The sequence below is a fragment of the Tetrao urogallus genome (assembly GCF_951394365.1).
Source record: "Tetrao urogallus genome assembly, chromosome: 6".
Lineage (NCBI taxonomy): Eukaryota > Metazoa > Chordata > Aves > Galliformes > Phasianidae > Tetrao > Tetrao urogallus.
In genome coordinates, this window is record NC_136819.1 from 11,780,244 (window position 1) to 11,797,464 (window position 17,221).

Sequence of the window (17,221 nt, forward strand, 5' to 3'; positions counted from 1 at the left end):
TTAGTGGGCAATATTGATGATAGGTGGACAGTTGGACTGGATGATCTTGGAGGTCTTTTCCAACCTTGCTGATTTTATGATTCTAAACACTCTCGTGTATTTGTTACTGCTCAGTTTGATTATAACCCTCAAGTCTCCCTTTGTTGTGCCTCCACATTGCATGCCCTTAGCAACCATGAAAGCTTTCTGTCAGAAGCAAATGGAAACAGCAGAGAACAAGGCTCACAACAGCAGTACTTACAACCTTTGGCATTAGCCTAACTGGCGACTGAAGAGGTGGCTCAATTTTTTTCAGCTGTGGTACTTGTTGCTGCGTTCTGGCCTGGAAGTAAGGCTGTGGATACAGTCTCACCTCTAGGGAAGGTTTGACCAGGCTGGATGGAGGGCTTTGTGGAACTGAAGGTTTGCTCTCCACAGTTGTGAGAGAAGCCGGTAAGGAAGGCACTGTAGACTGAGAAAACGAAGGCACTGTTTTTCTTTCTAGGGGAGAAATATGCATATCTGTTAGATTCTGTGTTTCTTCTATCTGTCAACAATGTTCATACAAATAGAAATCAATATTATTAAGCTCTCCAAATTATTTCCAACATAAATTGAGGGTTTTTTGATATAAAAATCTACAACTGCTGGCTTATGGCAGGGATGAGAAACATTTTCTTGATGAGGATCAAATAACCTTTCAGGCTAAAAATAAAAATATACATTAATACCATTCAAACAAATCCCTTGGCAAGAGGGAGAGGAGGAAAAGTTCACGTGTCATATGCAATCATTACAATGGCTGGATATGGCTCCCTACCTCATAATCCTTTGGCTACCGAGCTAGACATACATACCTGTGCTTAAGGTATAAGCACCAATAGCCATACCTTAAATAAAATCTCACCAAGAACAATTTAATTTCCGTGTGTAAAATGGTAAGCAAAGACACTCAAAATACAACATAAATTTACAAGAGGCATTAACAGCCTCTTGGTATCCCAGTGTTCTCTTTTATTCGAAACATAATAAAGCAATTGAAATGCAGACCACACATTCTTTTCTTTCTTCTATTTCATAGCTGATGTTGCTGCCCTGCCCACCAAGCACCTGCCTGAAGAGGAAGGGGGAAGGCAACTGGGGCAAGGGCAGTCAGGCAGAATCCAAGAGGAAAAAAAAAAGCAGACGAGCACAGAGAGGAGCTCCCAGACAACATACAGAACAGATACTACTTTAGTATGAGTCTGGTGTACGTGTGAAGCTATTTCTGTGACCTGCATAACTAATCCCACTGCTATTGTTCTCTTTTTTGTGGCTTGTTATGCTTCAGTATGTCAAACAGAAAAAACACACGCTTTTTTGCTGGCTCAACCAAAGAAATGCCAAAACAATGTGGTCAAGATACAGAGATTTCCAATGTAGAAATTATCAGAATTAACTGTGTTTTCTGGTCTGGAACATACTTCTCAAGTATTCACATAGATTCAAAGATTCAACTGCATTTGTATATATATATGTATTTTATATTTTAATTATGTTCTCTTTACCTGGATTCTTGATGGAGTCCACTATTGTTTTGTAATTTGCTTTATTTGCACTCAAGCCAGCCGTAACATCTTCAATTCTCCACAAGTCTTTTTGTATTTGTGTTTTCTCCTGATAGTTTAAAAAAAAAAAAAAAAAAAAAAAAAAAGACAAAAAATTATATCCCTTTTTAATTTACAATGGATTTGTATTTCTTTTACCAAAGCCAAACTAATGTTTCAGAACTTACATGAGAACTTACAGGCATAAAAATAGGTTATACAATTATTTTAATGTTTAAAACAAGCAAAAACCACATTACCCACAGACCAACATATCTTGCACACAGATCCATAGTATTTAGAGCATTTTGAGTCTTGGGAGATTTCCTAGAGAAGACATGGAATGAGACATCTCTATATTGTTTCCTACAATATTATTCAGGCTTCAAAATCCTGGTTCTACATAAACTGAGCTTACAGAGACTTTTAAATTGAACTTTTCTTAAATCCTTTAGAACACTTTAGGATGCTAAGGTTGCAGATTTATTAATTGCAGATTTAGATGAAATGTCCAATATTAAAAACAAAAAATATGTGTTCTCCATGAATAATGCTATAAAATTGTCTAACAGCCTGTAATGAATTAAATATAAAACCAAAACTAACTGAGAAGAAATGACAAATATAATTTCTTTCTATACTTGGATGGTTAAGCCTACTGGATATAATATGTTCTGAAGTCTCAACTTGCGTCCTGTTTGTTCTACTAATTCTTCCCAGCAGGCAAGAATGGGAAGCTTTCTCTACCCCCTGGACTCTGCCTTTGTGTATCTTGTGGCTAGAGGCCATGGCTACTGAAGCCATCACTTCAGATGTGTTTATGGCAATCATAAACCACAGGTAAAAACAGCTATTCAAGGCGTGTGGTTTTTTTGTTGGTTATTTTTTTGTTTTGTTTTGTTTTTTCTCCACAGGTTGTAAGTAATGTTGTTAATTTACTGTAATCTATTACTTTTCCTAAGGAATCAATGCCTAATAACTCTTCCTTAAAAAAAAAAAATAACAGCACTAAGAAAAAAATAAATAATATTGTTTTCCACATGGCTTTATAAAGGCAGAATGTTGTGCAACACTAGTTGGAATTGTTTACAAACTCCTTAGCAACACTAGGAATCTATCACTTGCCAGGAGCTGCAAAATAACTAATTAATCTCATAAACCTGAAAGAGAAAAACTTTAGTAAAAGCTCTTACACCTCACAGAACTAGAGAAAGCATATCAATTGCTTTCTACTTTCTGTTTTAGCTCAGAAAATATGTCCAGTCAAGTTATAGATCAGCAAACAGGGTGTCAAGAACACAAACATTTAAATGATGGAGAACGTTATTTGCCTGCAGTAATCTCACTCCATGGATGGGATATCTTGAAAGACTGTCAGGATACAAACTATAAATTTGCACATTTCATTACGTTTTTCTGAGATTAATCACTCTACAAGGAACCGAATGATGGATTTACAGTGATCACATCTCAAGACTGGTTAAAAATCCCCACATGCACAAAAAAAAATCCTGCTTCTGAAATCACTCGGAGAAACTGCATGGTCAGCAATATACACAAACCGCGAGATCTTCTAATATTATTTCCTACCATTACTTAAATCTTGATGCAAAGAGAATATTTTTAACCAAAAAATGGGGTAGATCTAAAATACAAAAAGATTGACTTATTTTTGAATTATGAAAGTCTGGATTGCTGTTTACCAAAGGGTGTAAAAGTACTTTATGGGCAGGCGTGAAAAGTTAGTTTGGAGAGATGTGTCAGTTTCTCTAAATTCCTTCACATAGGAACGTAATTTAGAAAGATTTATAAAACTGGAGCAGAAACACTTAATGAGAGGTTATCACTAAAAAAATACTTCTACGTTAATTTCAGCATACCTGACTGTGGGACTCTTAAACAAAAGACAACAAAGCTACACTCTTAAAAGTAAGATTTACTTTGAGCAAGTAGTTTGAACCGTTTAGTTTTTAATCTGTCAATGCTATGTATAAATAACATCAGCTGTTTTCTATAGCAACACGCTGCTGCAATTTTATGGAATTTTTAGTAATATTTAATGAAGAATGCATAATTTTTTCAGTAGTGTTTATTTACCTAATGCTACTGCAAAATGCCAGATAAATAATCTTGAGCCTATACACAGCCAGGTAGCAATCTAAAGACTATAATGATTTTGGGTACTTTTAATGATACTTCTTTGAAGGAGTATGATTTTGAGAATATTCACTACTTTCTGGGAAAATCAGTTCTCCTTCATATCTCCAAAACAAATATTCAGAAACATGTATGTATATTTGTGTGTGTGCTTATATGTGTTTATATACATACAGATATACACACATACATATATCAGTATGCACACATGAAACACATCCTATGCGTAGGTATGTTCACGCATAAGTTGGTATGAGATGCTAATTAAACTAAATTAACACTTGTTCTGTGTACACCATCTGCCCATCTATGTGTACTGCTACATCACTTGCAACACAGGCAGTATTTTAAGCGAGTTCAATACACAACCAAAAACTTTGTTAAAGTATTTTGTTCAAATACATTCTGTGTAGAACATCCCCTTTGTTAATCGAGTGAACTTCATACAGACCTGACTTTTATTCTAAAATACCTCTGCGATGTTTTGGAGGAATGTATTCTACAGCTGAGCTCAAATAAATGAGATTCTGGCTCTAGAAATTGATTACACACACAGAACAAAAATAAAAACACCAAATTTAAAAGTGGCTGAAAATGGAATCTAAAGATTGAAACATCTAAGAAGGTTTTACACCTCTTGTTTTGATACAAGTTTATCCATTAATAATGAAAACAGATATACTAACTTGCCTCTGATCTGATGCTTTTTGCAAATGTGTAAATTAAAAATGTTGAGTTTTTTGATCCAATATACTTGGAAAAGTATGCTAAGGTTTCAGCCAATTGAACACATTGGCTTTGTTTCTTATGTTTTGTCTTTTAAAATTCAGCTGTTGTGCACAGACATGGAAAAAACAACCTGGAGAGTATTCCTGGTCCTAAGAATAAAATCATCAGTTACAAGCAGGTATGCAGAATTAATCTCATATGCCACATCCAATTCAGCAAAGAGAATAGCTCTGCTTCAAACAAAGCTTCTTTGCAAGATGCAAAAATGAATAATTGATTTAAAACTGAGATGCTGTTAAACACTTATTCCACTTCACAAAACGATCTGCAGAGATAAATCTTCCATATAGAGAAGGCATGACAAAGAGGAAGTAATGACAATAACAAGCCAAAACTGATGTTCTTAAAAATGGATAAAGAATCCAACAATGTCAGATCAAATAAATGTATGACTAAGAAGTCCTGCATAGTTTTATAAATTAAATGTTATCAATGTCAAGATGTCAGCATGTAATGAAAACATAATAAAATGAAACTTATGAGAAACTATTAGACATCCAGAAGATAGCTAGTTAGTGCACAGCAATGCTGTTAAGATTTCGGAACTCTGCAAATTAAGATGTGACAGCTGAATACAATGCAAAAGTTACAGAGCATCTCTCTTGTGATAGCTTTCAAGTTCAGAGATAATTTTCTCACAAGTAAACCAGTGTCTGGAAACAGACTCACCTGAGATACCAATGAACTATTCATTTGTTCCTGTAAGGCTTTTTTCAGCTGGCTCACGTCCTTTTCTAGTTTCAGATATTCTTTCCAGGCATTTTCCATTTCCTAATAACAAAGATAATACTCTAGCACAATTACAATGAAACAGGACATCACTATCAATTCTCTAATTGAGCAATTGAGTGTTGTTAAGATGGATTTTTGCCTTTATAAAGAGAAGCAAAAAAATCTGTTCTGTAGCCTGTATTTTATACAAATATACATATACACACATATATAAACTTGAAGATACGCTTCAAAATGCTTTATTGATTGCAAGACTAGTTAATCCCTAGTTAAGAAATTCTTGCTAGCTTACAGACACAAAACCATTTCTTAAGCATAAAACTGCTGTTTACAGTTTAATTCTACTCATTCTACTATGCTATGAAGGAAGCAAATTCTACTTCCTTTCTACCTTCTCACTCTACTACAAACGAATTCACAAATTCAAACAGGCACCTGAACCAGAGATGATATTTTAAGACACAAAGTTTAAAGTTTTAAAGTTCTGATTACAGTGTTTCAATGTCATTGCAAGCAAATAAACATGCAGACACCTGGAAAATAAAGCTATCCAATCACTTTTATGTTACAGTATTTCCAGCACCCAGGACACCACAGGATGCTTTCTGACCCGAACTGTGAAAATTCAAGTCAGAGTGATGAAGAAGGTTTCCTTTCCTCTGAAGTTTGGAAAAGAGATAACTGAGGAGTTAAGCAGAAGAAATACTGGAGGCCTACAAAACCATGAGATGCACTGACACATTGGATAATGACTGGTAGTTCCCCACCCTTGTACATAAACAAGGGTCTATCGCATGAAACAAGTGTGAGTCAGGCTCAGAACAAACAACAAAGTGCCTGTCCACACACTGGGGAACAGATCTATGCAATACTTTGTCAAATTATGTTTTAGATGCAAACGGTTTGCAGAATTGAACAGGGAAGTGGACTTGGAAATTAGATATGCTGAGGATTACTAAACAGACATAAAATAATGGTCTCAGGAATTTTTTTTTTTTTAATCAGAAAATAGAAGCTGGATTGATTATCACAGAAAATACTGCCCATCTCCTAACCTTACTCTTCCCAAAACACATCCTTACGCCCACTGCCGAAGCTCTAACACTGCATGAGAAGAAACCCTGGACTGGGCCAGTGCAGCTATTCTCACAATGACTTGCTACTTGGCAGATGAAACGTGAAGAACTTTCACAGACCACCTGTATTTTCTGCAGGAAGAAAACATTGTACACATACATTTAATTCCTGCTGGCATTTCAATGTTCAGATCTTACTACAGAAAAGGTGTTCAAGCAATTTTATGAAGAGCAGACCCTGTTTTTATTGAGAGATAAGATTAATACAGTGAGCACAGAGCACCCAGGTTTATATTATTCTTTCATCGCCAATTCTTACAAATATTTTTATTTAAGAAAAATGCAAGATTAAATTGCATTTGAATATTAAGTTGTAATAGTAACAGTAAATTTTGACTGAAATACAAACAGACCCATGCCTTCTCCCTTGGAAAAATATCAAAGATTCACATTTGTATGTGCACTGCGAAAAGGATTAGCTGAAAGATTTGCAATTTAAGGCCTATTTATAACAGGCAAAACTTTTAAATGAAATTCTGAGCTTCTGAAAGGAGTGCATCGAAGAGGACAGCTGTAGTGGTAGCTCATATACAACTTTTTTCTGACTTAGTATCCTCCACTTTAACAAAATCAGTTCACAATAGGATTTTTTTTTAAATATATAGTTTTCCTCTGATTGGCATCTTAGCTACTGCTTTCTGAAAACAACCTGAAATACATACCGTTGAAACCTTGGATATTTCAGCCCGAATATGTATAAGATCTTCTTGCAAAAGTCTTTGCTGGTAGGAAATTTTTTCTGCATGCTGTGGTTGGTCTTTGTACTGTTCCATCTGCCTGTGTAACACCTCCAAAACAGACTCCAGCTGATCCTAAGAAGACGCAGAGAACAGAAAAGCAGACAACAGTAAGCTTACAGCATTGATGGCAAACTTAATAAACAAATTTACCTTTGTGAATATAAAAGCTGTACTCTTCACTTCCAGTGCTCCCTCTAAGCCACTAGGTTAGGACTGCCCTGCTACTGTGGAGACTAAGATGTAAATGAATGAAACACTGCAGGAGCCTTAATCACTTAAAATTTTCTAATATTTTGTATAGCATCTGTTTAAATTGTCAAACCTGTGGAAAACACAAATCAGTGAGAATTTTTCTGTTTGTAGTCTGTGCAAAACTATAATTTACAATTTTAGAAGAATCTCCTTAAGCAGCACAGAACTATGATAGCCCTAGCACACCACAGTATTAACAGTTTATTTATAGACAACTTCTCACTCATTGCTATAGTTAAAGCAGCCACGTGAGGGATTAAAACACTACCTAAACACTAAGGAGGCCTGATGCATTCAGTCAGAAGTAACAGTGGGGCATTTCTGCACAACAGCTCTTTGAAGGATCTACTCGGATGGCACTTCCTTTTCAGAATGCATTTTTTCTGAACCACCTGGCCTTAGACTCTTTGACAGCTATAGCTCACTGTGAGGGAAGCACATAAACACATGCAAGGGAAGACACTTCTGGAGAAGACACTTCTGGTATTGTTTACTGTTCAAATTATGAATCGATAGGGCATGGGAGGAAATAAGAGGGTTCCAAGTACAAACTTGTCCAGAAGTATTCCAGAATTTCAGTCACAAACCTCAGAACAATGCTCAAAACTATCTATAAACCAGCATGGTTCCCAAATGACTACAAATGGGAATCTCACTACCACAAACAGCATGCTGCTGTTTATGCAAACAGTGCTTGCACGCGTGGGAAGAACTGTGAATGAAACATGACTGCCTCCCACTACATGAATCCTAAGACATTGCAAACAAAACCACACAGAACTGTGTATACACCCTCATTTGTGAATAACGCCAGATTAATTGTATATGGTTGTAAAACACTTATCTTCAAAAACGTTTTCTAAAAGTAGGTACTCAATCTTACCACAAAAAAAAACTTCCACATAAAAGTTGATGTACATTTTCAAATAAAACTATTACAAACCAAGCAGCATCCAGTAACTTGGTATTACTTGTAATTCCATATTTTATAAATATTTTTAAGTTTATTGAAATCTCTTTGTTCTTACTTTATTTTCCTTAAGAGCTCTTATTTTGTCCTCCAAATCCTGCAGAATTCTGTCCTGCTCACAGAAAACGCTCAGCTTGACCTGAAAATAAAACCATATTGCCATATGTAACATGAGATTTTTAAGAAGAAAAGTCTCCACTAACAATATTTTATCCCAAAGAAAATAATAAATGCAAACAATTAGCAGTACCAACAAATGGCCAAAACAACACCAGTTTCTGAAGCAGTGGCTGATACTTACATCAATATCACTTTCTGCAACCTTGACGGGTTTCGTACTTCGCTCTTTGAGCGTGTCACGTCCTGACACCTATGAGGAACAGGTTTGAAAGATCTGAGAAATCTGTTGCAAACTAAAACTATGTTTCAGCCATGAGAACAAAAGCTATGTTAAATGTGCAAGTCCAACAACGAAGATGAATAAGAAATAAAATCTTGAATATAAGTCTCTTAAAAGTGCACTTCTCAAAAACGTAACCAGAAAAGATTATCAATGATACTATGCTATTTAATAACTCTTAGAGTAGCTTAAAAATGTACAAAATAGCATAATCCCATTTGTCGGTGGTTACAAATGTCCTGTTCCTGCAAAACCTAACAGTTTTATCTCTTTGCTTTTAATAACTTTCTTGAGCCCATAGGGACTTAAATAGTTATTTTAGAATGTGCAACTGCAAGAGTAACAGCATTAATCGATGACTGAAATATACCTTCCTGGCATCTATTTCATTCTACAAAGGACGGTCTCTTCCACAGCACAGGGTGAATTTTATTAAAGACAGACTGCTGTAAAACTGCAGGGTGAAATTCAAACGTCACTGACCTATTTTGATATGTTTATAATATTTCTAATTTCTCATTCCATAAATCACTGTTTCCATATTCCATTTCTCATGAGATTACCTCCTCACGTAACTTAGTTTTTAAATTAATACAGACTGTACTGTACCACATTCCTTCCTTCCAGCGAGCCCAAGATGAAGGCATGTCTACCCCTGCAGAAAAGTTTATTACTTCCAGTGCTTACGTTTGACACTTTTGATGAATAAACAAAGCTAAGAGAATGGTCACATAGTACGGCTCATGAACTGTACAATTTTAAAAGCCTTACTCAGTTAGAATACTAATTACTTATTCAATTAGAATACTTTTAAAGGTCCATTAAATCAAATCCTACCTTACCAAAGGAACACATGGTACTGCGAAGTACAGTGCTCAAATACACACAAGAATATAAGATCACCTAATTATTGTATTGAATAACATAAGGGGTAAATTTATTTTTTGTTGTTTGAAATGGTAGGGATATCAGTTTTCGTTGTCAGTCTTTTGGTTGGTGTGGTTTCCTTTGTTTTACTTCTTTTTAGTGGGAGAAAAACAGTTTAATATTTGCTGACTGGCAGTCTGTAGACCTAAGCAACACAACTTCCTAATTAACTTAACGGGATCACACTTGATTTCTGAAAGCAATTATTTTTTTACTGCAAGTGGAAATCAATCTTTGATACAAATTCCTTTCTCATTTCACAGGCTGTGTATTTTCAGATAAGCTACATTTAAGACAGGGTTACAATAACTACTGATGTTTAATATCTCTTCCCCCTTGACTGCAGGCTCCATTAACATACTTATTGTGGGATTTCACGTGGAGAAAGTTACACATTTATTACTTCCCCACTCCAAAATCAAAAAGCACTTCACTGTCTCTCAAAAGTTACGTTCTGATTTTCAAATATTTTCAACAGTAAATACGTTTAAGAAAAATCCTGTCTTCAAAGGTACTAAATGGAATTGTTTAAGTGCTAGGTCCTATGTATAATAGTAAGAAATAATTACATAGAGGAAGAAATGTCAACATGTCCAAGTAATAACAAATAATTTTATTACCTGCAAACTAACAGAATGCAAAAGCCTTTTTCAAAGCAATGAAGTTAACATAAAAAACACAGTCTACCAATTCTGAAGACTTAAAATTACATAATCACAGCTATACAGATTTTGTTGATTTTCAAGCAGTATGAGAACATAATGAAGATTCAGCATGCTTTCACACTTTCCAAATTACATATCAGACTTGCTGCTTGACACGATCATTTTCATGACAAAATGAAACCAAACACTAAGGTCAGCCATAACTTCACACACAGACTCCAAAAGGCAGTGGGGGAACAAAGAAGAAAAAGAGGAAAAAAAAATCTTACAGAAAGTTCTACTGTTTGCTATAAGACACCTGCAAAAGCCAGAATACGTACACATTGACTGCTATTTTAAAAAGCAATGGGATGAACGCATTTTGGATGCAAGCAATCTTACATGTATACTGGAAAGTAACCCCTGTGCTGAGTTCTTCAGCACTTTGTAAATCATGTTGATCAGAGGTCCATTATTTTCTATCTGTTTTAAACACAAGTTTGAACAATAGCTTGTTATAGATGTAAAGACTGAAGAAACAAAACCTTAGCACACAAAACTCCATAAGCAGCAGCAATTTCATGTTCTTCTTTCACACAGACTCTCAAGGTTTAGAATCTATATATTTTCCCATTATGGAAACTATAATTAGATACCTATCAATGTTATTATTTTCAGTATATCATTCATCCAACCATAAGACTTTTGCTTTTTACTTTCGCAAAGCACACATACCAACACACTGCACAATCACAGTTTAACAAGTGCCAGGGATGATGGCAAGACATTTTCTGTGACGTAGAACGTAACAACTCTTGCACCAAGAGCTCTATGCTAATAACTGGAGCAACGCAGTCAAACCCTTTATGAACAAAGCCATCAGAATCGCACTCACAATTACCATTACTCCCATAACAAATACCTGCTGGGCAGCATTTCCTTAGGCACCTGTGTGGCACAACCTTGTACTAGCAACCTCTTCCAACAGCAGTACAAACAAAACGGCTTCATGCGTGGCTGCAGAAGAACGAAGCAGCACCAGTGCTGAGCAACTGGAGAGGGACCCAGATTGGCTTAGAATGGTTGCACAACGTGTACTTAGAAGCACAAACTTTGCACTTCAGCAGGCCATACTCATTCATGTTTTGTGTAAGTCTCCCAGATAGTTTGCAGACATTCCTGAAAGTGCAACTGCAGTCTAGAACTCCTTTAGCCTGATTGAAACTTATTTCATTGTCTTGGAAAGGGAAAAATCTTTCCCTGATTGCATTCCACCGTTGTTTGCAACATCATCTCAGAGACTTGTGGGGAAAGAATCTTTCACTCACTGTTTCTGCTCTTCTTATACAGGGTCACACTTTTCCACCTTCATTTAAGGGATTTTAAAAAAGCTATAACACATTCATAGAAATCCATGTGCACAAAAAGCATGGTTGTGTTATAGCATAGAGATACAACATCTCTGTCATGTTCTACATACCTATATTTCATAAGTGAAAAAGGATAGAAGGCCCTGGCATTTTTTATTTTTTATTTTTTTTAATGTCAGAACTAGTTTGCATGCAGGAGAAAAATCCTGACGTTGATTAATATTTGTAAAGCATACCTATTTCACTTATACCACTCTTATGACAAAGCGCTGTAATGTTGAACAATACCATCGTAGTATTAACATCAAAATATTTCTAAGATAATATTTTTCAGCTTTTAAATAATAATCAAAAATAGATCAGTAAAGTAGGATAAGACTGAGGTTTCTCTGGGGACAAAACGTCTGACTTATGACAAATTACTAAATGACTTGTAACGAGTTATTGCAACCTGTTTTAATACTATGGCAGGAATTAAGTAGTTAATTAAATGTTTAATCGCTATTCCATGTTGAAAAGCTATATTTCAAAATATCTAGGAAGAAACATCTTCAGAGATAATGAAGTAAAAACATTTGACTTCAGCTCTAAATTTTTTAATCCTATTTGAAATTGTTTCATTGGAGTTTCAAAGGCCAATGAAGTCAAAATTGATGTTTGAAATAAAGGGCATTATATCTAAGCCTTCAGTGTCTTCAATGAAAGGCACCCTGTATACTAATCATGAATTCACAATATTCCACCATTATCAAATCAATTTGTAATTTGCTTTGTTTCATTGATACTAGCTTTCCTCATACTGTGAATTCAATAATTTATACTCAGTGGCAAAGCACAAATTCAATAAGAACACAGACACCTACTCAAATTTCACAAGATCATTTTAATCTCTCAGCACCCCTATCTGAATTTTACATTTTCAGATCACCACCGAAAGAAGGTTATTCTTTTGAGCATGCAAGTATCTGAGAAAGAAACAGCCACCTTCAAGAAACAGCTGTTATATGATTCTCATGGAACCTCACTTGACACTTTGACTGTCAAGATTTGTCAGAAGGAAACTCAAAGTAATACTACATTTCTTCTTGCATAAAGATCAGGTTGCCCTCATACATTTTTTCTTTCTGGCTGCTTTTCATGGCACAAGGGGAGCTCTCGGGGCCAAGCAACTCTTCATACCTTGGCTGCAACAGATCAATCTGCAGGAAATCTACTAAAAAGTTAAGAACCCATCCTATTAATTCCTCTAAGCACCTAACATTTTCAGGTACTTACAACATGGTCCTTGTAACAGTGAAAGTCATTGCTTTAGGATGGGCAGAATACTGTACTTATTCATGACCTGTAAAATTGTAGGGCCTCCTAAACTGAAATGTCACAAAACTCAGCCAAAGGCTTGGGATGCAGTTACATTTGGCACAGCCAAGAACACATCAAGAACAAGGCCTGAAGTGAAACACGTCCAACTGATTTTACATTTGTATGTTCATGACTATAACAATTTATATACGTGATCATTTTGTCTACATACACCGCAAATACGATGCAATATATATATCTGTATTGCTAATATTTTCCACTGATATATTTGGTTGTATATTCAACCATGCAAGAGCAGATGAAATTGAAGTTGCCATACTAGTGGTCCCAGCAGCTCATTAGTGGCACATAGTGCCTCTTGGCACCAGTGATAACTACAGACAAATAAACAAGGATAATAGGGTGTCAAACTTCACCTTTATTTTCAGGAACACCATGTGATTTGTATATGGTAAGACATGCTACACAGCGTGGAATGGGGTAGATTGCTTTATTAAGCAAAATCACTGATTATGCAGTTTGATTTTTTTCCTTCAAATACCTGGTATCAAGAACTGCTTTCAAATTGCCAACTATCAGATGTATCAGATACAGAAGTAATTTCATTTAGACAGACAGTCTGATGCTGAACACCATATTATATTTTTATTTCATTGTTAGGAAATATCACCTATTATTACATAGGCAAATTATATGTATGCATGAATAAATATATAGATCTGATATATAGATCTCTTAGCCATCAGAACATGAAAACAACGAAAGCTTCCAATTAATCACCACATTTTCACAAAAAAATGCATTAGAAATGTAGCCTATTATAAAAACAAAAGTCAGCTTGTGTAGATTTAAAGAGATAAAAGCTGAATTGAAATAACTTCTCTCTTAACTTAGAGCAGCTGACTTCATATTAGCTCTAAAGCAACAGCAAAAACATTTTGAAGCAGTCTGTAATCTTATTTCTTTTAAATCCACAAAACACCACCCAACTGAAGTACCTTGATGCAAATACTAACTAGAAACCGAACTATCAACATTTTTTGTTTCCATGTCTGTTCTACAGCTACCACTGTAAGCACACACTATTTTAAGCACAACAAGAGCAAAAGACACAGACTATCAGTCTCTGAAAGAAAAATGATTCCAAAACCTGTAGGTGTAAAGATAGCACACAAAGACAGCTAGGTTATAAAATAATGGAAGTAAACTTTTATAGAAGCTTACCTTCAGATCTAAATACTCCAAATCCTTTTTCAACTGGATATAAGTGTCATCAGCCTTCAGGTAAGTACATAGAAAAAAAAAACAAACAATACATTTGAAGGTTTGAAAAAATAACTTCAAAATAGATTGGAAATATATAGAGAAAATGATGAAAAAGTAAACAAAATAACAGAGTAGGAAGAACACCAAAAGCACATTTGCTCCACCAGCATATTGCTATTTACAGCTGAAAAAATGGGCAAAATATTTCCTGAGATCATTATTACCTCATGTCCACTCTTTCAACAGATAGACTTGATTTTTACACTGCTAATATGATACACAACTACACAAACAATACATTTTCACTTATTTTTTTCAAGTCCAATTTCTGTTGGCTATCCCTTCATCAAAAAAGATGATAGAGCTGTCCTCCAGCACAGTATATCTTTAGGAGAACTTTTCTACCTAACTGAATAGCGCATATAAGTAGAAGCCAGTATATAAAAATAATTGGAACACTTTTTGATCTGGTTTCACATACGTCTTAAGATAAGCACTCCATTTAAGAAAGGCAAGAAATAAGCTTCATGAATAGAACACTAAAGATCTCACTCGTGATTGGAAAATCCATTTCACTTTTTAAGTGAATGAGTATTCAACTTGATCCCTCTTTTTCAGTGGCTCACCCCAACTGTTGTCAGTTTAGTCAAACAGGTACATTCAACTAGTAATATCTTCCTTAGAATCACTTCAAGAAAAGCATACACAGACATCATTTGAAAGTTACTTCTTTTTCCTAAGAGGTGTTTGTGACACATAACAAAGTAAAACTTAACTGCTACAAGTGGACTTGGTAAGAAGCCAAAATTCCTCCAGTTCCTACAGCTGAAATTTGGACAGTTTCCTACTCTGAGTTCACTAAAAGTCAGACTAGAAGAAAGGTACAACTATACCTTTCTCAAGCTTGTGCCAATGAGACTGTGTATTTAAAAAAGGAAAGAAAACCCTTGCTACAGTGAAATCGACATAGTCCACTTACATTTCTTTAGACGCCATCACCTAAATTATTGTACTTCCAAAAGTACCTTTTGAATCTGCCAGAGGCTTTGACTAGAAAGTATGCCCATTTTTAAGGAGAAGTCCTTATAATTATAGACCACCTTAGTGCAATTGTTCTGTAGGTGAGGTAAGGAAAGTGAACTTTTCCAAATTAAAAAAACACCTTGAATTCTAGGCCAATATAAAGTCTCCACCAATTTCAAAAAGAGTCACCATGTTTTATTCCTATTTTTGAGGCTCTACTATAAACCAATGTGCTCTTCAAAAACATTTGTTTCATCCCACATTCAAGTTTCGTACATCAATGCAATCAAGAGCACCGTTCATGGTTCAAGGTGCCCACGAATCTTTATGAGATAATGTTCACCTGCAGAACTGATAGTTACAAGATCATATGAAGATACAAACTGGCTGATGCATTTTAACTTGCAGGTGTGGCAGCACATGGTACAGGGAGCCAATCTCACCATGAAAGCAGCACGAAGAAATGGTTTTGCTGTAGAATGAGCATATCCAATCTTGTAACACACATTTCTGAAAATGCAGCATTTTCAGAAATAGTACAAAGAGGAAGTATACATAACACTCTGAAACATATGCACTGGTACTCTGTAGATTCAAATGCTTACTTCCGACAGCAAGAATAGCAAAGAAAAACTGCAAATGATCTGGGCATTGCAGAATACCAGAGAATGGGCAAGAAAACACAGACCCAAGCATGCCACTGACGAAGCGTTTGCAGAGTCACAAAATGTCATACGGTACAGATGAACCAAGCAGCAGCTGACCTGATAGGTGGAATTAGTTGGCAAGTGCTGCAGTAATTGTGCGATTGTGTAATTTCGTATACTAGCCAACTTAGCCTGATGTCTCCTTAATCGAATGAGAAGCAATGTTAGCTCTTCAGGCTGCAGGTATTTAGACACATTGTAAAGAGGAAATTAGCAGTCTTCAGGAAGAGTAACTGTAATTATGTTTTTCACCTCAGTGCCCAGAAAGCAGTTACTTGACATGGTTAAGCAATTAGTTCATTAACTCTGCATTTGGTCAAATAAACATAATAGAAGTTGAATCCTGTAATAATAGCTCACTCCTGTTCACACACAAATAAGAGCAAAATCCCTACAGGCGTTATTATTCCTACACACTGCTTAAGTTCAAGTTTCACATTCAAGTTATTTATGTTTTAATTAATGGAAAAAAAAAAACAAACCCAACTAGGAATGAGCAGGATTTTAAAACTTAACTACAACACAATGATGACACGAAAGGCAAAGAAATTGCTCCTTCAACTTACCGACTTGCCATGCAAACTTGGTGCGCTCACAGTATGGGTCATGTAGCCCATAGCTGGCATCGAGCGTCGATCAATGTGAGTTGAGCTCTGTAAGAAGCCCCAGGCAGAATTATAAGCATTGTCTCAAGTGAGATGTATGCTGTACTAGAGGGAGCATTCTGAAGATATGCACCTCTGCTATAAATTTTCTGTTCGAATCCAAGCCATGCTTAGATGAGGGGCCAGCTGAATCCTCCAATAATTATGCAGAACTTATAAATGAACAAATACAACAAATGTAGAACCTGTGATGCTGGACAGAGCAGTGGATTCTGGCAGCACAAGCAGCTTCAGAAGCATGTGCAAAGCTGTTTTCACCAAGTCAAAAAAGAACACTCAAAATTTTCCACACCCCCCTACATATTGTCTCCTAGAGAAAATCTGCTTGGCTTAACACCTTTAAACAGCAGGCTTGTGCACCATACAGTAACAACTGTGAATGTCCTCCTTTAGCTATGGAACAGTTCTCCACTGTTAAGCCACTGACAGGAGTGACACCTTGTGGCAAGGGGTCTCATTAATACCAGGTTGTATTAAGTGATTTCTTCTGTCTCTTTCTGCTTATACTATAAGTACCCATTTCACATCCATTCCTCCATCTTTCCCTTCATGCCAAGC

General features: G+C 35.7%; 1 protein-coding gene across 1 annotated transcript in view; it reads right to left on the reverse strand.

Annotated features, from left to right (window-relative positions):
- Positions 1 to 17,221, reverse strand: part of PLEKHA7 (pleckstrin homology domain containing A7) — a gene marked incomplete at both ends in the record, with an annotated part of 137,022 nt that overhangs the window by 11,764 nt on the left and 108,037 nt on the right. The window contains 8 exons of the mRNA XM_079537213.1: positions 242 to 480; positions 1,527 to 1,635; positions 5,181 to 5,282; positions 7,042 to 7,191; positions 8,400 to 8,480; positions 8,643 to 8,711; positions 14,227 to 14,280; positions 16,565 to 16,651. Coding sequence (XP_079393339.1) covers positions 242 to 480; positions 1,527 to 1,635; positions 5,181 to 5,282; positions 7,042 to 7,191; positions 8,400 to 8,480; positions 8,643 to 8,711; positions 14,227 to 14,280; positions 16,565 to 16,651 — 891 coding nt within the window. The remainder of the gene's footprint in view (positions 1 to 241; positions 481 to 1,526; positions 1,636 to 5,180; positions 5,283 to 7,041; positions 7,192 to 8,399; positions 8,481 to 8,642; positions 8,712 to 14,226; positions 14,281 to 16,564; positions 16,652 to 17,221) is intronic.